This window comes from Lepidochelys olivacea, assembly GCF_965140295.1.
Source record: "Lepidochelys olivacea isolate rLepOli2 genome assembly, chromosome: 3".
Classification (NCBI taxonomy): domain Eukaryota; kingdom Metazoa; phylum Chordata; order Testudines; family Cheloniidae; genus Lepidochelys; species Lepidochelys olivacea.
In genome coordinates, this window is record NC_140413.1 from 112,071,396 (window position 1) to 112,098,242 (window position 26,847).

General features: G+C 42.5%; 1 protein-coding gene across 1 annotated transcript in view; it reads left to right on the top strand.

Moving 5' to 3' along the window:
• Nucleotides 1-26,847, top strand: part of ADGB (androglobin) — a 222,396-nt gene that overhangs the window by 111,067 nt on the left and 84,482 nt on the right. Inside the window, exons 15-22 of the mRNA XM_084623349.1 lie at nucleotides 382-550; nucleotides 3,308-3,371; nucleotides 5,306-5,408; nucleotides 8,039-8,180; nucleotides 10,749-10,863; nucleotides 12,525-12,692; nucleotides 14,124-14,262; nucleotides 18,178-18,312. Of these exons, the coding sequence (XP_084479475.1) occupies nucleotides 382-550; nucleotides 3,308-3,371; nucleotides 5,306-5,408; nucleotides 8,039-8,180; nucleotides 10,749-10,863; nucleotides 12,525-12,692; nucleotides 14,124-14,262; nucleotides 18,178-18,312 (1,035 nt within the window). The remainder of the gene's footprint in view (nucleotides 1-381; nucleotides 551-3,307; nucleotides 3,372-5,305; nucleotides 5,409-8,038; nucleotides 8,181-10,748; nucleotides 10,864-12,524; nucleotides 12,693-14,123; nucleotides 14,263-18,177; nucleotides 18,313-26,847) is intronic.

Sequence of the window (26,847 nt, forward strand, 5' to 3'; positions counted from 1 at the left end):
TCTATTAATATGGAGGTGAGGTTAACAGATTTGGGTACCATTAGCATTGCAGCATTACATAATATTTGTATCATAATGAAAATACTGTGTAATTAGTAATCCTATCATTTCTTTCTGAGTAGGAAAGTGTGTGCCCTCACATATAATCCCTTTGCTCAGGTAAATATGAAAAATAATTTCCCCATGGCAGGTTTTAAATTTACAATGCTCCATGATTGTGATTTAAAATATTAATTTATGCCATGCACTCTAATAGGCTGAGAAATTTTTGTGGAAGAAAAATCTTGATAAGTTTTAGAAGTTCCCAGTACAAAATCAACATTTCTTAAACGTGCACATTCTTAGCATGTTGAAATCTGTGTGTACTTCTTATTTATGCAGATGAATTAATTGAAAATATAAGTTGTGATGTGGCTCAGACATCAGAAACAGTTGACCCTAGTATATACAGCCAGACGGCAGATAAATTACCGGAAGAAATTGAGTCAGAACGGAATCCTGTTTCCAGGGAAACATGGTTTGATTTTGAAGACTTCTCTACTTGTTTTCAGTAAGGAGCAGAGGTTGTTTTATATTCCTTAAAATTTAGATCAAAGTAGTGAAGTACTGTAAAAAGTGGCTTTGTAAAAATTGCATCTTAACAGATCTACTCCTTGTGTATATATAGAGTCATGTTGGCTTAATTTTAGGAACAAAAATAAATTGTTGGCATCTTTTACTCCTGTTAGTACTGCAGAATCAACACAGCTGAGCAAAGGCAAGCTGAGTTCTATTGGTCCTTGTGCATCATCAATATAATTTCCAATTGCTTATACCTTTGCAAACTGAGTAAAGGCAATGGGATTGTGCAGGTGTCAATGAGGATCTAATATGCAGAAGCTTTATTATGGATGAGAAGGCAAGAATTCACCTTAAGGGCTTGTCTGTATTGTACATTGTGTAATATAGACACTATTGAACCTGCTTAAATCAGTTTAGCTTATATAATAATAAAAATAATTAATAATTTAAAAATTTTAGAGTGATTTAGTTTCACAAGTGGAACTGTTATAATTTAGACCAGGCTGTAGATGCTGGGGTTGTGTTTATAAAGCTGGAAGTTAAAAAAAAATGTTTTAACTTGTAAATTTAGTGCACATGATTATGAAATTATTGACCGACAAAAAACATACAATCCAATGTGCCATTTTTACAGTCACTTTTCGGAGTAGAACTATACTTTTAAATAGAGCTTTTCAGTTATTTTATTCATCTCTGTGCAGAGGGATAGCTCAAGGCCTATTCACTATTCATGTCCCACTTCAGCAATCTAAATAGACTTCACTGTTTCAGGGAGTGTCTGCACTGGAGCTGGAGATGTAATTTACAGTTTGGGTAGATATACCTACATAAGCTCTGATCCACTAGCCTGCTAAAAACAGCAGTGTAGTCATGACTGCGTGGGCAGCAGTATGGGCTAGCCACCCAAGTACAATCTAATCCAAGACCTTAGGAATGTGCTTGGGGTGGCTATGGCTACACTGCTGTTTTTAGTTGCAAGCTCAATCAGGGTTAGTGCTGGTATGTATAACTGAGGTGGAAATTACACCTCCTGCTCCAGTGCAGACATACCTTCAGATAGAGCCTGTACCCAAAGTAGGGAAACCCAACTCTTTCAATCCTAGACGTTTTATATCTCAAAAGAAAACCTGGAGATTGTTCCTTATTTTTGGATGTATCCTACAGGCTATCCAAGTGTTGAGCCTCTTGTTTGATGTTATATAAATAAATAACCCTAATTGTTTGCATTTGCCCCAGTTCTTGCTGCATGTTGCAGTGTTGTGTTTTCGTTTGGTATCTTTACAGAAGTCAGAATTTCTTAATATGCAATCCTAGTTCTCTTGAGGGGGAACCTATTTTTAGATGTTCTGGTTTTCTCTGCGTTTTTTTTTAAGCTTTTGTCTTTTAGCCTCACTAATATTTCAGTTATTTTATTTTTGTGATTGATATTTCTTTGGGGAGCCTTCACTTTCCACTCATCAAGAACTGACTGGACGGTCTCTACGGCAGCCATTATTGTCATAGGTGGTACATGAGGGAGGGCTGTAGCGAGTGCCTGAACCTGCATACTACCAGTAGGAACTAAACACTGTAGAGCATTTTAGAGTTTGGGAAGGTCTGCCTGTCTCATGTTAGGGAGCACTAGATCAGGAGCGAGAATCATGCAAGATGATACCTTTATTGAAGCAGTCACCAAGCAAGTGATTTCCCCCTTCCATTCTGCAACACTGGTTCCTATTCGTAAAGGGGGCAGTTTAGTTACAGCTCCACTTAGAGTCAATGGGGAAATATGATTAAATTTTTAAAAAGGTTTGTTAGTTGAACATAGAGTAAATTACTGTTAGCCTTTTGAAGACCACTGTAACAAATTTATGTGCCAAACTTGTCAGTTCCTTTTTCTCATTTCTAAAAAGTATGAGTTATCTATTTTTAGAACTTAATTTTTTTTAACAATGATCCATCAGTATATCCCTACTGTCCTTTAAAGACTTTATTACACAGAAATTTTAGCTGCCAGGCTAAGATTTTTATCCTGACAGCCAGTGATGTTGAATGTCTTTCTTTGCGTAATGTGAACATAGGTCAAATGCAGAGAACTTGATATGGATGTTAAAAGTTGGCATCAATTTTGGGGGAGGAAGAGCAGATCAGCAGTTATAGAATTGATGTATGTCAAGAATGTATCACAGCCTCAATAGGGACTTTGAATAATCTGAACTCTTCCTTTGTATAAAACCCTGAACTCTGGTTCAAATTCTGTCCTCAGTTAAAGTTGAACTCAGTGAGGTTAATTGGGTCAAACTGAGGTCACAATCTGATTCAGTTTCTTCGTCGTTTTCTGGTGAGGTGTGGAACAGCAGTAAATTTCATAGAAGTGTTAACAACTTGCATAAAGGCAATCATCCCCTATAGTGATGCCTCTGCTTTTTGTATAGTTTAGTGATTTTTAGGTGTTAAAATTTTAAGATTTCAGTTTGCTGCCATTTACAAATCCAAATAAGATAAAACTAGCTGTCAGACCTGTGTAAGAAAGAGTTAGACCTGCAACAAAGTTACTAATCAATGTCAACAGCTTTCACTGGAGATAAATTGTACGCATTCATCTTTTATGAGGCTTCAAATGTTGGACCACTTTCAAGAAATAGTTTTGAGTCTGTTTCATAATGATAGAAGTGGTTGCAGTAGCACCATATGGGATGAGAGAAAATTTACTAAAATAAATTATTAATGCTAAAATTAATTTCTCCCTCATTATTTTTCTTTCTAGGAACCTGCATATTTTCCACAAACCAAATACATATGCTTATAATTATCAGAAATCCGATTTTAAGGTAAATGTATGCATCACATTATTGATTTCACCTTTACTTTATTTAGAAAGTCTATGTCTTGATAATTCATAAATCCTAAATATTAGTGTTAACCCATGAAGAACAACTATTACAGACAAAATAATAATGCGAAAATACTGTATATGGAAATATTTAAGGCTACAGTAGTCCCCATTAAAAGTCAACATGTTGCTGACACTTATACCGCAATATTTCCCTTACTTTGAAATCAGAAATGACAGTGGTACCACAGATTACTGTTTGGCAATGGCTGAAACAATGCTGACTGTTGGAGGTAGCAAAAAGATTTCAGGTTACTCTATAGAATATAGTGGGCCAGATCCACAGCTCCACTTAAATTGCAAGGCAAAATTTGCCTTGAGGCAGCAGCTGAGATGCCTCTCAAGAGCATCCCAGACTGATTCAATCTCTGAGAGCTCCAAGATTGGGAGGGCAGAAATATAGTCTCCCATCCCTTGACTCTTTAGGTGTGCTAAGTGCTGCTCTGGTGCACTTGAGAATCTATTCCAGTGACTGGAATTACATTTTACAGATACTGCAGTTAGAGTGCAAAAACACTGTAGCAATGTTCTAGATACCTATAGTTTAACTAATAAATTAATGTAACTGGAAGATTAAACATGCTGGATTAATGTATTGCTCCTTTAGTTTCATATTTAGTACATTAATACCCTGTAATTGCTGTGCAGTTAAACTTTGTCATGAATAGATCTAGTACAACATTCTGTACCCAGAAATTATCTATTTGGGTTATATTCCATAACTGCTGCATATCTTCAGTGTCACTAGTCTCACTGTTATAAAGTGTAACCGGATCATAGGTCAGTTTTCCTGAGCTATGATCTGCTTTGGATATGCAACTTTGTGCAACTGAAAACATGCTCTATTTTCTGAAATGTAATCAACACAATCCTAGATGTGTGCTAGGATGACAAAGTATATTCTTTAGAACCCTATACTCTGGTACCATAATATTTTATTAGAGACAGGTAAATCAAATATTCATACCATCTGGCAAATTAAATATCAGCCATATGGGATAACACTTTTGTACTGTAATTTCATAGATTTATAGATTTTTAAAGTCAGAAGGGACCATTACATCATCTAATCTGATGTCCTATATATCATAGGCCATTAAATTTCACCCAGTTGCCCCTGTATTGAGCCCAATAACTTGTATTTGGGGTAAAACATATCTTCCTGAAGTGCATCTAGCTTTGATCTGAACACATGCCAATATTCCTAATATCTCAGTATCAAATTGCTAATATTTACAGTTATGGATGTGAGAAACACTCCAATTTAAGAAGAAATGAAAGAGACAATGAAATGAAGTTTAAATTGGAGTATTTTATAGGAATGGTTCAGTACACATTGCTGTTTCTGATGTTTATGCATTAAAGTTGTAAATAAAGTGCTGCCATATTTTATGATTTTTGCAACGTAAAAATCATAATTATGCAAAATAAATTGTATGCTACAAGCTACAAATCAAAAATATTTATGATACTGTATATCTTACAAGTTTTTTGGAATTAATTAGAGTTGGCAAATTGTAGAACAATATCTCGGATGCTTCATACTTTTAAAATATCATTACAATAACTATGTTAGTCCCTTATTAAATACTAATAGGTAAGCAGGGTTTAATTAAATTGGTGGTACAGAGGGAAGATGTGCATAAGATGTAGGTACATTTTCTATTACAGAAACTATTTTTTCTCTAATCTGTAGAATGAAAGATGAATATTAATAGGTAAATGAAACTTGAAGCTCTGTTAGAAGCACTGGTAACAATTAACTGCTTGTTTTACATATGTACATTGAGTCACAAAGTTTGAACTTTAAATAAAAAATTGTAAAGACTAATTCAACAGAAATTAAACATGAATACCCTTTTCCACCTGCAGTTTACAGATGATCGAGTCTTCTATTATTTATTTGTGGACAGTTTGAAGCCTATTGAAATCCTAGTTAGTTTTTCTGCATTAGTACGCTGGGGAGATTCTGGAGGTAAGATCAATACAAAGAAAAAAGTGTGCTAATATTGATTGTTCTCAACTGCTAAAGACTCTTTTATCTTAACTGTCTTCTTTTGAAACATGCTTTTTCTTTTTTTGGTCTTGTATGGAGCAGGTGACACTCAGTGCCTAGAACTGCAATATTCCCTTTGGATATTTTAGAGTTCTCTCTCCTGCAGTATTGACACATGCTATGTCCGTAGTATCGTGAGATTTTTCTCTTAGCTACTGAGGGTACAATGAATCATGAGTCACAACAGATCTGCTTACCAATATGTGTTCACCTCTATGGTAATTTGGCAGGCATTAAACAGAGCAAGTTGACTCTAGGAAATGATCTTGCAAAACACTTGGCTGTGCCACAGTGGTGCTTTTCTATTGCTCCACACTGATTGAAAACACTTTTTTTCCACGTGTCCTTTTTATGAACAATGCCTCTTAAGGAGTTGTTTACAATGTTTAATCATTTGCTATTCACTTTTTGCCCATACCTTTTGTCAAGGTTCCTTCCCCACTCTGAACTCTAGAGTACAGAAGTGGGGACCTGTATGAAAGACCCCCTAAGCTTATTCTTACCAGCTTAGGTTAAAAGCTGCCAAAGTGTTACACAAAGAATAACAGGGGAAGTGCCCACTTGGAAACGTCTCCACCCCCCACCCCCAAATATCCTCCCAAACACTACACCCCCTTTCCTGGGGAAGGCTTGATAAAAATCCTCACCAATTTGCAAAGGTGAACACAGACCCAAACCCTTGGATCTTAAGAACAATGAAAAAGCAATCAGGTTCTTAAAAGAAGAATTTTAATTAAAGAAAAAGTAAAAGAATCACCTCTGTAAAATCAGGATGGTAAATACCTTACAGGGTAATCAGATTCAAAACATAGAGAATCCCTCTAGGCAAAACCTTAAATTACAAAAAGACACAAAAACAGGAATATACATTCCATTCAGCACAACTTATTTCATCAGCCATTTAAACAAAACAGAATCTAACGCATATCTAACTAGATTGCTTACTAACTCTTTACAGGAGTTCTGACCTGCATTTCTGCTCTGGTCCTGGCAAAAGCATCACACAGACAGAGAGAGCCCTTTGTTTCCTCCCCCCCCCCTCCAGCTTTGAAAGTATCTTGTCTCCTCATTGGTCATGTGCCAGTAAGGTTATCTTAGCTTCTTAACCCTTTACAGGTGAAAGGGTTTTTCCTCTGGCCAGGAGGGATTTAAAGGTGTTTACCCTTCCCTTTATATTTATGACATCTTTCTAGTATGGATTTCATTTCATTTCCTGTGTCATTTCTGCCTGGTTTTCTCTTCTTGCAAACTGTTCTATCTTTGGGCTGGTCTACATGCAATAATTGCACTGATTTAACTAAAATTGGTTTTCAAAGCAATTCAGTTAAACTGATGCAAATCCCTGTTTGGACACTCTTGAATCTGTTTACAGCAGACTCATCTTGATACCCTAGGGCTCCGCCTTGGGTAAATCACAAATGTCTGTAAAATAGCTAGATTAATATTTTAAAATATGTTAGTTAAGTTAATTGGCAGTCAACTTGAGTTAAACAGGCCTATAAACCTTAGTCTAGACATATCTTGAGTGCATGTAAGTTACATGCCAAGGAACCACAAAAGAAGGTGTAATTACACCCATGTGTTAGACCCTCTTACACAGGATAAAGCAGGTCCAAGTAGTTCTGTGGGAGTCTAAGGTTATGTCTACACTTTGAGCTGGTGGTGTAAATTCCATCTTGAGGAGATGTACCCACACTAACTCTGCGCCAGCTAAGTTACTAAAAATAATGTGTAGCAACGGCGACAGGCGGGGCTAGCTACCCCAAGTATGAGCCCATCTGAGATGCTAGGTACATACTTGGGGAAGCTAGAACCTGCTCCTGCTCACGACACTGCATCTACAATCTATTTTTAGCATTCTGACTCAATCAGAGTTAGCACGAGTGTAGCTCCTTGAGCAGGAATTTACACTCAAAGTGTAAATGTACCCCAAGTGAGTGCAAAGGGATCTAATTTATACCTCCTCCTAACACATCACTTCTGAATATTGCCCTCAGAGTAGAGTGTATACATAACCGCCGTTATGTGCTATCTTTGTATATTGATTAAGAACATAAGAACGGCCATACTGGGTCAGACCAATGGTCCATCTAGCCCAGTATCCTGTCTTCTGACAGTGGCCAATGCCAGGTGCCTCAGAGCGAATGAACAGAACAGGTAATCATTAAGTGATCCATCCTGTATCACCCATTCCCAGCTTCTGCAAACAGAGGCTAGGGACACTTCAGAACATGGTTTTGCATCCCTGCCCATCCTGGCTAATAGCCACTGACGGACCTATCTTCCATGAACTTATTTAGTTCTTTTTTGAACCCGGTTAACTGGAAAAACTGCTGTATTTCTCCCAGAGCTACCATTAAGAGTAGGCAACTTCTGTGGCTGACTAGGGCACTTAGCTGGTGTAGGCACCACTGGTGTATATCAATTTACAAATAGTCCCTTTATTTTTTTATGGGCTTTGATGACCAAAATGTGATCCTGAGTTCTGCATCATGATATTTGTATCAATTGCTCTGCTAACTTTATTTTTCTAATTGTTTTTCTTACAGTGACACAAAAAGAAGGTTCTGGTGTACCACAGGGCATGCTTACTGTTGAAAGTTTCTCTTGGAAAAGTGTGGCTACTGGACAACTTGTGCTAAAGATACATACGTATGCAACCAAAGCTGCTATGCTAAGCCTTCCCCCAGGGTGTGTACTGGTCCTTTTTTTAATTTCCCTCTAGCACTTAAAGACCTGTTGTTGCCTTAAGGATAGAATTTACATAACTGAATCTGGAACGGTTAATTATTTGCAAATATTTGAATGTTGAATTTGCATAAAATTTCTAGGATTTCCCAAGTTTTAGTAAGATTACAATGTTTATTTGGATTTAAGGATTATTACTAAAGTTTTTTAAATAGTGTGTCAGTCTGTGAATCTCTTACTCTCTCTTTGCTGAGCAGTTATTCGTATGAGTAGTCCCACTAGTTTTTCTAGAAAAAACAACTGAAATACATTCTGTCTAGGCAAGTTGTTTCTATATAGAAGGCTTCAGAAATTTGGCTGAGGTATTAGCAGCTCTCTCCAACACTCATTTTAATTAAAACTTTTACTGAAGTATGATTCTGTAGCCAGTATTGTAACTCTTCTTGAAATGAAATTTATGAAACATGAAGGGACATAAATTCCCAAATAATCTAGCTATACCTTTGTATAGTTCTTTAAAATTCCAACTTAAAACTATTAGGAAACCATGACATTGATGCTTTGTGGGATTCACTTCTCTTGGCATATACCCCTATATATCTGGTTTAAAGCAGTTCCTTAGCTGTAAAAATAAAGAAAAGATAACGCCATACCATCCCCTTCATCCTTAGAAATCTGCTAGTCTCTTAAAATGTTTGCAATGAAAGAAACAATACATGGTGTATTGCCACAAGGACTGAATTGCTGGATAATTCAAAGCTTTTGGTTCTCAAAAAATAAAGAATTGCCAGTTTAGTTTAGTTTAAAAAAGATTACATTAAAATGAACAAAGAAGGACTGCTGCTGTGAACTTTTAGCTTCTTTTTTCTTGTGTAGATTATTTTATTTAAAAGAAGACATATATATAACGATATCAAAAACTTACAATATTACAAAAAGTACCTATAAAACTTGAACAAAATAATATATATCTGTCATGTCCTGTATGTCCATCCAAAAAATTATAAATGGAAATCAAAGAGGATTTCAAAGCAACAGAAAGGTAAACACAAAGACCTGTTATATATCTGGTATTAAGTCAACAAAGTTGAACAGTGCTCCCTTTTTTCTCTAAACTGATTTAAAATATTAAAATGGATTTCATTTGTGACAAATGGCAGTAAAACGAACTTCAGCTGGAAAAAAACATATACATCAGAATCCCTGATTGAACTGGCTTATGGACAGATTATTCAGCACCTGCATCCTTCTGAGTTGTGCAGTTTTTGAAAGTTGGAGAATCAAGTTCTGTGCGGGACTGCACTGTCAGAAATTTCAGCAGAAAAGTTAGCCTTATGCAGGACTCTAAATCAATGAACAAATCTTTATATTTCTGCAACTGCAAGTTTGAGCTACCTGAGAAGCAGGAATCTATTACAGATAAGCTCCCCACCCATGCCACTACATCTCTGATTCCCCATCCTCCACAATTTGCAATCATGCCGCAAGGAATAATTAATTATGTAGCATTTACAACACGTCAATCTCGGGCATGGGAGTAGAAGTGGGCTTAGGACTCACTCTGTGGAGCAGTTTCCATTTCATTCAAAAAGAAAAATTACTTGGGAATCCAAGTGGAAGCTTTCCTCCCACAGTCCACGTGATTGCTAGGAAGTGGTGTACTCTTCCTCCCCAACCAATTGCAATTGAAAAAAGCAAATTTTAAAAGCTTTGGACCACGTGGATCCTCCTTTATTCTTGTTGCCAGGCCTTTGTTAAAGAGCTATTAACCAAAGAAGTTCTCAGACCACCATTCACAAGAGAAAGGAAGAATATGGTGCTGAGTGCCTGATCCTGTCTTGTGTAAACACAAGAAAGAATTCTTCTTCCTTTCAAAACTGGAATTAGCTGTAGTTCCCAAGGGGGCACACTGAACTTCTGTGAATCACCAGCTGATTCTTGAACGGATTGGGCCCAGAATTATTGCATAAAAGTGGTTTTATTCTAATCTGGTTTTATATTTAAATTTTCTTATTCGTGTGTATGTCCTTATAGCAATTTTGATTAAGGTAACGAATAACTTGGACACTGGACTCTTACTTTGGATTTTCCAGATCAGATGTATAAACTTAAATGTAACCAGCTGTGGTCTTTGCTTTTAAATTCTTCTTATAATTATTTATTATTTGTTTCAGTCAGTGTTCGGAAAACACTGTACAAACCCAAAAGAAGGCACAGTCCCTGACTTAAAGAGTTTATGCTCTATCCTTATGAAATACTACAGCAATATGTTGTTCTATGTTATAAAAACCACATGTAATCAAACTAAAGCAGAAAATAAATCTAAAACAGTGGCATCTCAGGTTACAACCTGTAATTATAACCTCACCAGTAGTTCTAGGAGCCTTTCCTCATGCTCTGCTCACTTACTTATTTGAGAACCAAGTAATTAGCAATTGAGGCTTAAAAGGAGAGGTGGGCCAGAAAAGAGTTTCACTGTTGTGAAGTTGGTCCACTGAATGAAAAGGGTGAAGAACCACTGTTCTAAAAGAGAATGCTTTTCTTTTTTGTTATATTTTATTTTTTATGTAGGCGACATGTATTAATCTTCACTGCAAGTTCCCCCATAGGGCACCATATCCATCTGTGTAGCATGGTGCCATGTGTGTTTGGTGAAGAGGATACTGTTATGCCAAATCTTGACAAGGTACATGTTACCATAACAACGTGTGCAATATTATTACAAGTCATTGACCATTCTTTACTGCAGACGGATCTAATTTTTCTCTTGAATTTTGAGTTTGGAGGATATGCAAGAAAATTCTCTGAGTTGTGCAGAAGGAGATGGACTACAAGTAATTTGTTTAAAAATCACTTTTCTTAGTATTTTCACAAAAAGAAATGTAAATCTTAATGTAAATAATGTCACATCTCTATTTATAGTAGATTTTACTGAATAATATAATATAAATTCCAAATATATATGGAAGCAAGAGAAACAGTTCTGAGATATTGGAAGTGTGAGGGAGAGAGATGCATATGAAGATGGGCATTATTATAGCTATGTGATGTAAACGTATAAGCAGGCATTGGATGTTGTTGTGTTTCACATAAAATAGCTGAAAATTCATTCATGTGCCAATAGATAATTGGATATTAAAGAATGTAGTGGAAATATTTAAATTGGAGGTAGTGTATTGTCTTCCCTTTTGCAGCATGCAGCTCTGATAGTCATAAAATGCATGTAAAGATTATTAAGGTAGGTTAAAAATGCTTACTTAGTGATGCAAACTGTCGGTCAGATGAATACATTTCCCCCCATATGGTTGCAAAATGACCAGTAGGCCGCAGAATAGCTTTTGTTCTTAAAATGAACTATTGATTCAAAGGGCTGTGTGATAGCTGTGATTAGAGGCCCTGGGGAGCAGTTAACGCTTTCTCAGAGCTGTTGGTTAGGTTGTTTGTCCGTCCAGACAGATGTCTCTTCATTAGTTACACTCAGTCCATGTTTTCAAGGTTTCCTTTACAAATGATTGGGCCAGAGACTTTGGGAGTTTTTTAAATGAAAGCAGAGTTGTGCAAAAAAATTTTAAAAGGGGAAATTTTGCAGCCATTTGCACCGCTGCATAATTGCAGGGCTCTGATAATAGAATATTAAAGTAGCTTATGCAATATTACAGATATTTAGGAAGTTAGATTAAACCTGAGAACTTGATACGTTAAGAAAAAAAAGAGCAACATTTTCAACTTGTCCCCCTTCTCTTTACAAAAGGGAGACTCTGTGGGTGAACTTCCTTGGCCATAAAAACAATGTAAAACTGCAGTTGCTTCCTGGGGTGGTCTTTCCACAGATTTTTGCAAGAGGAGCAGCTAGTCTCTAGAGTGCCACTCCCAGTTAACAGGTTTCAGAGTAACAGCCGTGTTAGTCTGTATTCGCAAAAAGAAAAGGAGTACTTGTGGCACCTTAGAGACTAACCAATTTATTTGAGCATGAGCTTTCGTGAGCTACAGCTCACTTCATCGGATGCATCCCAGTTGAGTCTCTAGAGTCTCACATTGAAATTCAGGTGAAGGTTAATCCTGCTACATGCAACATTCACTTTGATATGGTATTCAACCAAATACAAATACTCCTCTAAGAATATATGGATGGGATTAACCAACATTATGTCACAATGTGTATTTTAGCTAGGAGAAGCCTTCACTTATTCTTTTTACAGTATAAACATGCATCTTAATTTTGACTGAACATTCTACAGTGCTTGGTACAAAAGAATAATCATCAATGCATAGTATTTTTATATTCTTCATTATCTGATAAACTGATAGCATTTCCCTTCCACAAGCTAGAATGTTCTCTCTCCCCAGGAGAGCTACCGATTTATAGAACAGGCTACAGTTATCCTGAAAGCTATTGGAAATGTGATTAATAATTTCAGCAGTGAGCCTGAACTTTCCAAGGCCCTGAAGGAGCTGGAACTAACTCACTTCCCTCAGAGCCTCCATGGTACAGGAATAGCAAGAGAACATTTTAAGGTAATGGTTCTAGTAATCTGCTTTTTCTAAAGGACTTTACAATATAAAAGAGTATATATGTTAACATTCATTCTCTTCTTCAAATAAGCTGCTATTATTATTATAAATTATTATTATTATTATTATTAGCCAAATTTTCAAAGGGATCTCCTACTCTGCCTCTTATTCTGCATGCATGGTTTGAAATCCATTATAACTTGCATGTGCAAATGATAGAATTTACAAATACAAATAGAAATTGCCTTTCCTTTTTATATCCAAATTATAATATATGCAGAACAGTACATGCTAAAATCGGAGACTGTGTTTTGGCAGTTTGGCACTGCATATTTCAAACTTCAAAATTCATCAGCTTTTTGATATCTAATTCAGGATATGAAAGCAAAGAGACTAACTGAAGTTCAGAAGGCAATACACAGCATAATTCCCTACTGTGTCTCAGATTGATGTCTCAGGAAAAAATTGATTTGGCTTTCTGTTATTGAAGACAAGTCAGATTCTTTTCATAGTCACAACATTTCCATGTTTTTTATTATTTATACTTTCCCTTAAATGTTGTATGCATGTATTTAATGCTAGATCTTTCTTCAAAACAAAAAAATAATCATGCTTTTAACATAGAACTTCCTAATGTAATAGCAGCCACTAGAGATATCAAAGTGATTATAATTGAAACCAGCAATATTACTGTTGACTATAATTGGAATTTAGCTTTGCAACCTAACAAATATTTTCCCAAAAATGTTTACAGAAGTAGAGTAACTCTATCCTGATTTATTTTTTATCGAACACAACACTTTGTACATTGATTTCAACTTGTGTGACTTGTATCCACGTACCGAACAGCTTATGGAAACGATGATGCATATTTAATCAGTTAGATTACTCATTAGAAGTAGGTATTCAATTTTTTACAATCACTGATACAAAACAGAAAGAAGCCAGTCCAATTCACAGTAGTTGCATGTGAAAGTGATGCCAGATTCAAACCTCTCCAATGTTCAGAATTAGGGGAGGAAGTCGGAATCAGAGTTTCGGTTCAGGTTCATCTCTGGTATACACAGGTAACCAAACGTTTTAATAACCCATGTGCCATTTTATGATAAAGAATCCAAGTCCTATAGGAAGAAATATGTTAGCCATCTCATAAGTGAATGTTTTAAATTTAAAATGAATATGGTACTACAGAGTAAGATAAAAGTTTCAGGAGCAAGAAATTGGAAAATATTCTATCTAGGTCTCTAGAGAGAAGTGTTTGTCATATGTATTTGTGCAAAATGGGAGCTCCAAGGCATAGGTTTTGAAATAGAAAAAACAAACAAACATTTGTGGAATATTCTGTATAGACTATTAATGATCAAAGAAATATATAAATCTGCTTTCTTGACAAAATAAATGGTTGTCTGAATTTTTTCCTCTTTTTAATTTTAGGTTTTCAATAATGCTTTTGGGCATTTGATCCAACAAGTATTAGGTAATACGGTTCCTTCCAATTTTAAATTCGCTTTCAGATCCTTCACTTTGGATTTGAAAGACAACGATGCTCCCATGGAAGACAATGTATCTTCAGGTACTGTGCTGATATTATTAATCATTTTATTCAGATTTGTCTGTTCATTTCTATTCAGGGGAAGCTGGTCACATACCCTATACTTAGATTGCCTAACGTTTGCCATCATAGAAACCCTCAGAATCCCCTATCTCACTCAGTCCGCAGGCAGGATGCACAAAGGGGTAAAATAAGGTTTGCACAGAATTACAGGCAACTGTAATTCTGGCATTTCCTAACTTTCAAGTGGTTTACTTTGCAACCTAAATACCTTTTTGGTGTGACTTTTATGCATATAGTTTATATGTATATAGTCACATATTAAGCCAGAAATAGTGATAAACTGAAAAATTGGCAGGAGAATAGTCTTTCTCAGGGACTAATGCAGGACACTATCTTCCTGTAGTAGCTCTCTCAAATGAGCCATTTGTTAGTTTGTATAATCATTTACTCACTTCCCAGCTGGGTCTGATAATTGAACAAAGCTGGTTGGCCCCAGGCCTGTGGCCCTTAAAGGGGAGGTTTCCCAGTTACAAGGGCTGATTGTCACACATGCAAGACAACTGACTGAAGTCTACCTAGCCTGAAGCACTGACAAGACCTCAGACTCACAGAAGGGGGAAGATCAGACTGGGATGAAGGGGGCAGCTCAGGATGTTAGTTATTTTGCAAAGATCTGTAATGCTGTAGTGCTTTTTAAGAGTATAATGACTGTAATTAAGAAATTATTTTGCTAACCCTGTGTCACAATAATGACATTTAAATTGTCATCCATAGGATTCAATACAAGATTCCTTTGAGATAAATGGGGCAGTTCACATATGGGTTTTTGTTTTAGACTGTCTGCAGACTCAGCCAGACTACACATTTATACTTGGTTAACATTTGTAAGGTTTTCTTCACAGCCATGATGACTCAAAAGAATAGTGATTTTTAAAAGGGCCTGCCTAGATTGTGTACAAGCAAAGGGTGGATTCCATTGCAAATATTGTGGTTGCAGAATTTCAATGGCCCTGGCTATGCTCATAAATATCCAATACGGGTTCTAACTCCTCTCTTTCAATTCCAGTCTCTTGAATAAGTAATACATTTTCCTTTTGACTCACAAATTCCTATTAACAAAAGAAAATTCAACCTTATAGTATCTTAAAATCTCAGACTCTTGAGAATCTTTTAGGTACAACCCAAAACATACACTTCTTTCTTGTGGGCAAAGTCTTGTTGGTTCAAAGACAAAGTTCACTATGCTCTGGCTAGAATCTGTATAGAAAATATATTTTTGTGAGTACAATTATGTAGAAAGCCTCTTTAGATATTTCCTCTTGTCTAGAAGTCAAGACATGAGCTACAATAATCTTATCCACATCCTAGACAGAACTGGGCAAATGATGGGTTTTTGGTTCACTGGAAATTCCAAAAAGTAAATATGAAAATAATTTTGGGGTGAACAAAACACATAGTCTGAAATTTCTAAAATAAAATTAAAGGAAATTTTGAAACAAAAAGTCATCTTGAATAAAATACCAAAAAGTTTCTTTTAAAAGAACCAAAGATTCCCTAGCATGCTTGAAAGTAGTACTGTTTCAAACAGCATCACATTAAAGTACATCAGCAGGGTCTACATGGACCAATTATAAACAACACGTTAGTGCACATTAAAAATTACCCCCCTCCATTGCCCCACCATGTAAGACAAGCCTTTAGCATAAGAGTGAGTTTGTGACATGTGAGCTGGAACTAAGACCCATCAAACTGTTCTCAACAGGAATTAAAATCTAAATGATGCTTGTGGCTTCTATCTGAGGGTGGCTGGCTTCAAACTGGTGATCTGCAGGTGGAAGGCTTTGTAGCCAATTAGCAGTGCCCTAAAGCATTCAGCCCCCTACCGTGTTACACCATTTAGAATGCGGCTTACTTACTTGAAAGATAAGTTGTTAAATAAAGTTCTAACGTTTTTAGAGCTTACACAGGCAGAGACTTCCATATTCTCAACACGCAGGCAAAAACCACCCACACATCGCTGTCCTGCAAACCCACTGTACAATCAAGAACCTTGTCCTGTTCTTAAAGGGACAGCTAGTATTAACAAAAGTACAAATAAGATAATAAACATTAACACGATGTTCCAATTTAGTTCTAGACATGGTGTTTTGCAATATAAAATGATTTCCATAATTATAATTACTTCAGGCTACTCATGCTAATTTAAGAGGCGACACTATAGATTTATTGGATGAGAAAACTGAGGCCCTACACTCAAGTCAATGGCATTGACTGGCTATGTTACCTCTGCTGTCCCAATGCTACTGCTCAGGCTCCTCTGCCCGTGGCACCAAATGGGTATAGTGAAGGGGAGGGTATTGAGTTGAAAATGATAAAACAGCAAAGAGAAAAAGAGGAACAGCTTAGATGGTGTAGCAATAAAATTTAGGTTTAGTGGCAGTAGCCTGTAGAATTGCTACAGGTTCAGGGATAGAGACCATGTTCCTGCTCCTCCTACAGCCTGCCAGCTCAGCCGACCAAAAATGTTATAGGTTGCAAAGTCAAGTATTCAAACTTTAGGAAATACCATAAAATATCATCTTTGCAACCTTAACTCTGTCCCCTTTTGCATGTGAATGATAACATAGTCTTTAATTACTTGATCTTCCTTCCCCCTATTTGGGTGGTAGGCAGGGTTTAAGCCAGGACTGTTAGGTCTGTTGCACTGACCTTGAGATAATAAACCTGCTGGTAGTAGAAGTATACTGTTATCCTCTCTTTTGATCAGCCTCTGGGGGGGACAGCAGGAACAACACAGTAGTTTGCCAGTGAGTTACACAACTATTTATGAGACCCAACATTCCACAACAGTATCAGAATTCAACTGTTGATTGTGGGAGGTAATGTGGTCTAGAGGCGAAAGTAGTAGTTGCAGACAGGATAGAGAAGCGCATATTCATTTTGAAACGCAGTGTACCTGAGTGGATAAGACCAGGTTCTGTCATTTAGAGACCTGTCTGAAGTGTCCTTCTACCTTATTGGTTAGTGGTCTGCTTCTTGGAATAGGTATATGAAAGCTTGGACAGTAATAAGGGCTGTGAAAAATTAACAGTATTCAGTAGAAGAGGGGAGACCAGAACCCATGGTCTCCTGACTCTAAACCCAGGGCATTGTTCCCTAAGCCAAATGGTGTTTGGCAGGGGAATCTTTCATTCTCTCCAGTTATGCCTGAGATTTTACCTGATATGCAGGCAGGTGTGACTGGCCTCCCAAATATGTGAAATATGTGAGTAAAACACAAGACTCAGATCAGTAACAGAATTCTTTGTGGGGAAATGTTTTTTGTTATTATGGAGGTGAAAATTGTGGCTCCCTCATTCAGGTTGAGTTGAATTTTTTGCATTTAAACAATGTTGATGTTCAAATTGTTAGGCTTCATAGTTAACAAAACCATTCAGATTAATACAGGCACGTCCTACCTTTTGGCGCTCTTGTTTCAGTCTGTCTGTAGAATCTGACATCACTCCATCAGTTTATATTTGGTTAATATTTTGTAGGTTATTTTCCAGCTAGAACAAGAGACTTAAATTAAATGCTGTGACACAAGATGGCTCCCACTAAGGAGAAATACCAGCTTACCAAATCACTTTGAGCTGGACAAATTTGACCCATGACATTAGTATAGCAGTTGCATAACAACATCATTTAATTACACAATAAATATATGTCCCCACTTGGTTATATCTTGATAACAGTGCTTTAACTTACATTGGTTCTTATATAGTAAAATTTATAACAGGATGATGGAATAGCATAAATGGAAGCTTTATGAGCAAATCAAGGCATTTCTGGAATATAGCTCACATAGTTGTTTAACTCTCAAGCAGTTATAGTGCTTGTAGCCTTCACGTCACACCCTATTTACAGTACTGTTCATTGTTCTTTTTCTTTCAGAGCTGATAGAGCTAAATATTCCTGTGGCTTGGCAGAACAGAACTCCAACTTCTGAAGAAGAATCTGCAGTGCTTAAACTGCAAAGCAATTGGAGAGGGGCCTACGTTAGGCAATTGATAAATGGCAGAAAACCAGGTAGGCCTTTTAAATCTTATTTTAAGGGTTTAGTGTTTCACCATATTATTTTATCTGTGCTACCCTCTTACTAGTTATCTGAAAATCTGATAAAAAATTGTACTAGGAGTGCAGTGAAATATTATAGATGAAATGAAGATGGCTGATTAAATTGAACATTCTGCTTGACCCAGAGCCCGCTGTGACACTCAGGATATGTCTACACTGCAATCGGAGATGCAATTGCAGCTCATGTAGGCATAGCTGAACTACCTTTAATCTAGCTAGAGCAGCTAAAAATAGCAATGAAGATGCAGCGGCACGGCCCACAGCATAGGCTGTACAAATCTGCCCGGAACTCTGGTACATACTTGCATTGCTAACCCATGCTGCTACATCTTCACTGCTGCTTTAGCTGCACTAGCTAAATTATAGCTAGTGCAGGTGTGCGTACCTGAGCTGCAGCTACACCACCGACTGCAGTGTAGACATACCCTTAGTCACATCAGTGATGCTAGAAATTCACCATGGACCTGACTTAAAGCTCATTAAGTCAATGGAAAGACTGCCATTGATTTCAGTGGGCTTCAGATCAGGGCATAGTTTGGTTAGCTCAAATATTGTGACAGGTTTAGTTTGTGGAAAGTGGAATATAATTTAGTTATTGAAATATCCGTTTCCTCAGAATAAAATTATATTAAGCCACAAAATGAAACTGTTCGCTTAAAAATAATACTATTCCTTTAAACAACTGTAATGCGTTTCTGAGAAGTATTCCCACAGATCTCACAAATAAAACAAGAGCTCAACATAGTTAACGTTTTATTGTCATTCTTACATAAAGGCTTATGTATGTTTTACTAAAAATATTTGAATATTTTGATGCCCACTTGTGATCAAACAGACAGTAGCATTTTCAAGAGAATATGTATGAACAGCTGGCATGGGTGAATCATAAAGAGATTAAGTAAGTATAAAGAGTTCTCTTTTTAGGTTTGCCAATTACATATTGTATATCCACATTTTGTTTTGTGTTTTTTTATTTTTGAGATGTAGATAGTGAAACAGTCTGAGTTTAGGTCAGTAGCAAACCTAAATGTCACTGGCAAAATATTTCATGCATCTTATTCTGACTGAGAAAGAAACTTTGATAAGAATAGTATGAGCAGATTGGGAGGTGGGGAGAGAGACATTGTACATCACTGAGAAATATGTGGGCAACTATAATATAAAAATTGATGTTAAAAATTACAAATAAGTGTATGACAAAACAAGGTTTTTCATCATTCATACCCCAAAAACTGCTTAATCACAGACAGATCTACTTAGGAGGGGAGGTCAGCAGAAAATCCAAGAATGTATCAGCATAATGGATCTTTCAAATCCTAATGGTGATGATAATAAATAAATTTGCATATCTACATCTGGTGATCTCAAAGCACTTTATTGATGTTAATGAGTTAGCCTCACAATAACCTTGTAAGGAAGGTAGTTGTAATTAACCCCATTTTACAAATGAGGAAATAGAGGCACAGAGATTAAAGGCCTAGTTTTCAAAAGTGCAAAAGTCCAAGAGCTTGGGCAAAAATACAAAAATATATTTAATGCTTCAGTTGTATGGAATCTTCTTAATCTTTTCCTAATATATTGCATGTGTTAGAGGCATATACCATGAATATTGTCCCTATGTGTATTTCATATGAAACAGTCCTGCAAATTAAATAAAACTGTGCAAGTCTCGCATGACGTAGTGCGATTTTTCTTGCAAATATTATATAGCTGATGATTCAGTCAAGTCCTAACTTTCTTCGGAAGCAGGTGAGCATCTAACTTTCAGATGTGTCTGGCATTTCCTTTCCTGTAATGGCCCATTCGTATAAGAAGTTTTTATGCTATTGGGTGGTTTCAAGTGGGCTTTGTACCCCCACATTCTGTCTGTTCTCCTATCTATACACTTCATCGCACTAAAGAACCATGGTGATCTTTCCAGCCAGGGCAGGAAAAAGGGTGCACTGGATGCCAAGGCAACAGTTGTCATATGATTACAATGTTCTGACAGCTCATGAGTGCCTTGGCACAGAAAACTGTCCTGTGAGAAACACATGCTTCATGGGTACCACCTCCTTCAGTAATACACCATCCCTCTCAGGTTGATTCTTCCCTTTGACTGATTGCCAGTGTCACCCTTATGGAGGCTTTTTCTCTCCATGCATTGTGCATTCTATGCCTGGGTCAGTCTTGTCTTCTTTGGTCAGGCACCCTCTCTCTCCTTCAAATCTTTCCATTAAAATCCACCTCTTCAAGCAATCCCTCATGCATTCTTCTCCTTGTTCATAGTTCCAACACTCTCCCTCTCCTGAACTGTTATCCCTAGTCTTGTCTTATTTAGGCTCTTTGCTCCAAACAATTTAATGCCTATCTTATTTATGTCTGGCAAGCACCATATAAATTAACAGTGCTTCAGTCTATATTCATCATTCTGTTCTTCTGGAGATTTAGCTTTCCATGTGTCAGTTGCCAAGTGAGTTTTTCCTAACTCTTCTCTTTTGTTTGTCTCTACCTCTTCTTTCTAAAAAAAAAGGAGTACTTGTGTCACCTTGGAGACTAACAAATTTATTTGGACATAAGCTTTCATGGGCTAAAACCCACTTCATCGGATGCATGCAGTGGAAAATACAGTAGGAAGATATATATTGTGATAGACCCAGGCCAGTTGGGTACAGCAGAGTAGCCCCCATTGGGATCCGGGTACAGCAGAGTAGCCTTATTGGGATCCAGGAAGTGGGTGGGCGAAGCTCGCCCACTGCTAAAGGATCCCCCCTCAGCCTAAGGGGGAGATCCACAGGACCTGGGAAACCAAATAATTATGGGGGACAACTAATGAAGAACAGGGACGGGAGTGCCATCAAAGGATCAAATGAAGGGAACCGGACGGGGACACCGAGCAGAGAACCCCGGACAGCACCCACCGCTCCTCAAAGGCGTCAAGGGAGTCAGTGGATGCCGCCCAGAGGAACTCTGCCCGGAGGCGTGAACGGACAGAGGATTGGAAATAGGCCCCGCAGTCGCAGGAAACTCCATCGGCCAACCTCCTCACTCTGGTTTTATAGATGGCCACTTTAGCCAGGGCCAGGAGGAGGTTGACCAGGAGGTCCCACGACTTAGTGGGGCCATGGACAGGGAGTGCATAGATAAGGAGGTGAGGAGAAAAGTGCAACCAAAACCTTAACAAAATATTCGTGAGGAGCCGGAATAGGGGCTGCAACTTGGCGCACTCCAGATAGACGTGCACCAGGGTTTCCCTCACGCCGCAAAAGGAGCAGGTGTCCGGGATTGGGGTGAACCGCGCCAAGTACACGCCCGTGCTCACGGCCCCGTGAAGGAGCCGCCAACTGATATCCCCGGCGGGCCTCGGGACTAAGGTGGAATAGAGGCTGGCCCACCGGGGCTCCTCACCCTCTAGAGGTGGCAGGAGGTCCCGCCACTTTGTGTCAGGGCGGGACGTGAGGGTGAGGACATGAAAAGTTTGGAGCACGAGCGTGTAAAGATGTTGTTTTGGCGCAGTCTAGCCGGCTCACGGTGAAGGGGCAGGGAGGTCGGGTCGGGTCCACGGGGCAGGAGCCCGATGAAAAGGTCCGGAGGGCCTGGGGTGGAGGGTGGGCGGGGCGCGCCCTCTCGCAGGACCTGGTCGAGGTAAACCCGAGCAGCGGGCAGCAAAGCGGCCCTCACCTCCTGAAGTACGCGCAGGGCAGTACGAGGTCTGGAGAGCCCCATGCGCTGAGTGAGCATCAGGGGATCCAGCCAGTCTCCCTGGTCATAGTCCAAGAGGTCTCCAACTTTGGTGACTTCTGCCAGGACCAACCTCTGGCGCACCGAGGGGGACTCCGCCACCTGCACACGGAGCTGGGGGTTGTGTAGCAGGGGTTCCACGAGGAGATCTTCCCCCACGGAGGCCGCCACGGACCTGGTCGCTGCAAACAGTTTCCAGGTCCGGAGGAGGTCCTGGTAGAAGACCGGCAGCCCAGAGAGGTCTCGCGGAAGACCCCTCAGATGGAGATAAAGGAGCTGCCGGTCATATCGGAGCCCTCGGAGGCGGGGCAGGAAGGCGTGCACCAATATGCTCCACGCCAGACTACCTGCACCATAAAGGAGCCTCTTCAGGGCCTGGAGGCGGAAGACATGGACCTGAGTGCGGAGACACTTCAGGCCCTGCCCTCCCTCCTCCAAGGGCAGATGGAGAACCCCTGCAGAGACCCAGTGCAGTCCTGACCAGAAGAACTCCAGAATCAATTTCTGGAGGTTGGCCAGGAAATCCGGGTCCGGAACCAGGGTGTTGAGCCGGTACCAGAGCATGGACAGGACTAGTTGATTGAGCACCAGTGCCCGCCCTCGAAAAGACAGACACCGGAGCAGTCCTGTCCATCTCCGGAGCCGCTCTACCACCCTGCCCTCTAAACCGTGCTAGTTCTCCGGCGGAGACGGATGCGTGGCAGAAAGGTAAATGCCGAGATAGAGCAGCGGACCCGCGCTCCACCGGATGGCTTGAAGCACGGGTGGGAGGGAGCTCGCCTGCCACCAGTCCCCTACCACCGAGCCAGAGCTCTTGACCCAGTTGACCCGAGCGGAGAAGGTTGCCGAGTACACAGCCTGGCAAGCCTCCACCCATGCCAAGTTGCCCGGGTCCTGGACCACGAGGAGTACATCGTCGGCGTATGCCAACAGGACCAGCCGCAGCTCCGGCTCCTGTAGCGCCAACCCCGAGACAACCTGCGGAGGAGACAGAGGAAGGGCTCGATCGCCAGAGCGTACAGCTGGCCCAAGAGGGGGCACCCCTGCTGTACTCCTTGCCCGAAGCTGACCGGTTCGGTCAGGGTCCAGTTGAGCCTGACCAGACACTCTGCGGAGTCGTACAGCACCTGGAGAAAACCCACAAACTGGGGACCCAAGCCAAATGCTCGCAGAGTGCCCAGGAGATACCTGTGATCCACCCTGTCGAACGCCTTCTCCTGATCCAGGGACAGGAGGGCGAACGACAGACCGTCCCTACACCCGAGTTCCAAAAGGTCCCAGACCAGATATAGGTTGTCGAAGATGGTGCGGCCCGGGATGGTGTAGGTCTGGTCTGGGTGGATCACGTCCGCCAGCACGGACCTTAGCCGCAGTGAGATGGCTTTCAGTACGACCTTGTAGTCCGTGCTGAGGAGCGAGACGGGACGCCAATTTCATAAATCGCGGAGGTCCCCCTTCTTTGGCAATAAGGCGAACACGGCTCGCCTGCACGAAAGAGGGAGGACCCCCTCTCTGCAAAGACTCGGCCCAGACAGTAACTAAGTCTGGGCCGAGAACGTCCCAGAACGTGCGGTAGAACTCCACAGTCAGCCCGTCCATGCCCGGAGATTTATTGGTGGGCATGCAGCGGAGGGCTTCCGAGAACTCGGCCAGAGTGAGAGGCAGCTCTAGCCAGTCTCGGTCGCCCGCACTGACCGTCGGGAGTTCGTCCCAGAGCACTCTGCAAGTGTTAGGATCGGTCAGATCCGGGGAGAAAAGGCCTGCGTAGAAGGCCCTGTCCCTCCCGCACATCTCCACCGGATCCGTGAGGGGGGTGCCGTCCTCTGCGAGGAGGCAGATGATGTGCTTCTTGGCCCCCCTCTTTTTCTCCAGGGCGTAGAAGAAGCGGGAGCCGCGATCCATCTCCCGAAGGAGGCGGATGTGGGATCGGACAAAAGCACCCCGGGCCCGATGATCCTCGAGGGCCCAGAGCTCCTCCCGCTTCTCCTGGCACGCCCCGCAGAGGGATGGATCCTTGGGGCTCGCGGCCAGACGCCTCTCCAGCTCTAAGACCTCCCGTTCCAGCTGCCCTATCGCCGCATCCCTCCGTCGGCTGGCGCCCCGGGTGTAGTCACGGCAGAAGAGCCGGGCGCGCACCTTCCCTAGGTCCCACCACCGCCGTGCCGAGGGAAAGGCATGCCGCTGCCCTTGCCAGGCCAACCAGAACTCCCGGAAGGACGCCACAAAGCCCACGTCCTCCAACAAGCTGTTATTAAAATGCCAATAGGCCGGCCCCGGCCTCTCTGCACAGAGAGAGACCGTCACGGTGGCCAGGTGATGATCGGAGAATGGGGCTGGCCGGATGCTGGAGGAGTGGGCCTGTGAAAGATGGAAACGTGATAAATAGATGCGGTCCAACCGGGAGTAGCGCGACCAACGGGCCTCCACCCGGACAAAGGTGAACGTCGAGACGTCGTCCGGGTGGTGGTCGTGCCAGATGTCCACCAGGGAGTGATGGTCGACTATCTCCCGGAGGACGTCCGCGGCAGCCGGGCACTGCTCGGTCCCCGAGCGGTCCCACTCCTCGAGGGTCGTATTAAAGTCCCCACCCAGGACCAGGCACTCGTGAGGATCCAGAGTGCCGAGGAAGGCGGACTCCTGCTGAAAGAAACGTAGGCGCTCCGGGCCCAATGTCGGGGCATAGACGTTGACAAGATTGACCACGAGCCCCTCCAAACGGACCCGGAGGTGCAGCAGGCGGCCCGGCACAGCCTCGGCGACCCCCAGCACCTCAGGCCTTAGGTCGGGGGAGAACAGGGTCGCCACTCCAGCCGTACGAACTGTGAGATGGCTAAAGTAGACCCTGTCCCCCCATTCCAGCCGCCAGCTAGCTTCGGCGGCCAGATCCGTATGGGTCTCCTGCAGGAAAATCACAGAGTACCCCCCCTCCCGAAGGAAGGAGAGCACCTGGCACCTGCGGAGACCCATCCTACAGCCCTGGGTGTTTAACGTGATGATGGTAAGAGGTGCCATGAGGAGGGCTGGGGGAGATCCTCGCCGGCAGGGACGCTCGCGGTTCCCAGTGGGCCGCGCAACAATCCGTGACCTACCCCATAGGTAATTAGGGAGTCACGGAAGAGGCAGACCCGCTGGTAAGTCATGGCGGCCTGCTTCCCGGTCCTTTTACCCTCCCCCATAAGGGCCTTCGCGGCCCAGAGGATGAGATGGAAATCCCCCCATCGCTGCAGGGTGAGCTGCACCTTATTACAGGAGCCCCCCAACGTCCTCAAGGAACTCCCGCAGCTCCTCCCGCAGCGTATGGGGGGCCGGGGCCACTAGCCCCCGGCTGTCCTCCGGAGGGACTACTGATACAGCCCCGTGGCCCACCGAAACAGGCAGGCAAGGGGCAGACCCCCGACGTGGCGCCCGATGGGCTGGCGCCACGCAGCCCCCCTCAAACCCTGGCTCGAGTGGGGGCGGCGGAGGGAAGGTAGCAGCCCCTAGTGAGTTGGGACTGGGGAATACAGAAGCCGCTCCCCGTGCTATCATTGCCGCCCCTGGGGCCGTCATCTCCTCGCTCCTAGAGGATAGCCCCCAGGAGGTGGGGGGGACAGGGGCGGGGTTGACATCAGGGGCAGGGCAGGGATCCAGAGTAAGGGCAAGGCAGGGGTTGGGTGCAGAGCCAGGGAGAGGGGCAAAGGTGGGATCCTGGGCCCCAGGAGCCAAGCCGTTGGAAAATGGCCCCTCTCGATCAGGCTCTGGGAGGTATGGGTGGGGCAGGGGGCCCTCTATGACGCTGGGCTCTGGCACCACGGCTGGCATAGTAGTCACAGCACCGTCGGTGGGGTCCCCACCTGGGAAGGAGGTCAGTCGCCCCACGCCCTCGAGGGGCAACCTGTGGGGCTCGGGTCCCAGTCGCAGCGCACCAGCTGTCACCTCGGTGGACTTGGCGGTTAACAGCGGGGTGCCACCCACGGCGAGGCAGATGGAGGAGCCCTGGGAACCCTCGGAGGCAGGAGCAAAGGTAGCAGTTAGGGGAAGGGGACATGGGACAGGCGGGGCTGGGGTGAGGTCGCTCAGATCAAGTCCCGCTAGCAGAGGGTCGTCCTCCCCCTGGGTAACTGGGGTCAGACCCAGGGCCTCGATCTCCTCATAAATGGAGGGGAGCTCTCCTTCCGCCACCCCAGAGGTCTCCCCGCTAGTGCCCGAAGCGACACTCGCCCCGAGGCTCACGGGGGCTCCGGATGGTAACGGGGCAGGTGGGGCTACATCGGGGTCCTTGGAGGGAAGGGACTCCAAGGGAGGGACGGTACTGCCCTCCCATGCTGCCACGTTTTCTCCAGCCGGCACCAGGGGATGGTATGCGCCACGGGCAAGGCAGAGGGCTTGGCATCGACGCCCCCCCTTCTGGTCTTCCAGAGGGCTTCCGCATCGGTGGAAAGGAGTGGAGCTCAAGCCTTCCATTTGCCCCGCTTCCCCTGGACTAGGGCCCAGCCCTCCATGGCATCATTGGGGGACCAGCTAACAGGGATCGGGTCAGGGGGCAAGACCGATGGCTCAGGGACCGTGGGAGGCAGCAGTAGGGCAGAATAAGGGAGGGAAGAGTCCCCCTGGGGCAGGCCCTCTCCCACGCTTGGCAATATCCCTGCCGCACCCTCCTCTAGGGGCCCCGCCGAATTGTAGACAGGAAAGGCGGGGCTCTCCCGCTCGCCTGGGCATGCTGGGGGGAGTGCCCCTTGGGCCCGAGCGGGAGCAGTGATGGACTGAGTGGGAGGAGGGGCGGCTTTG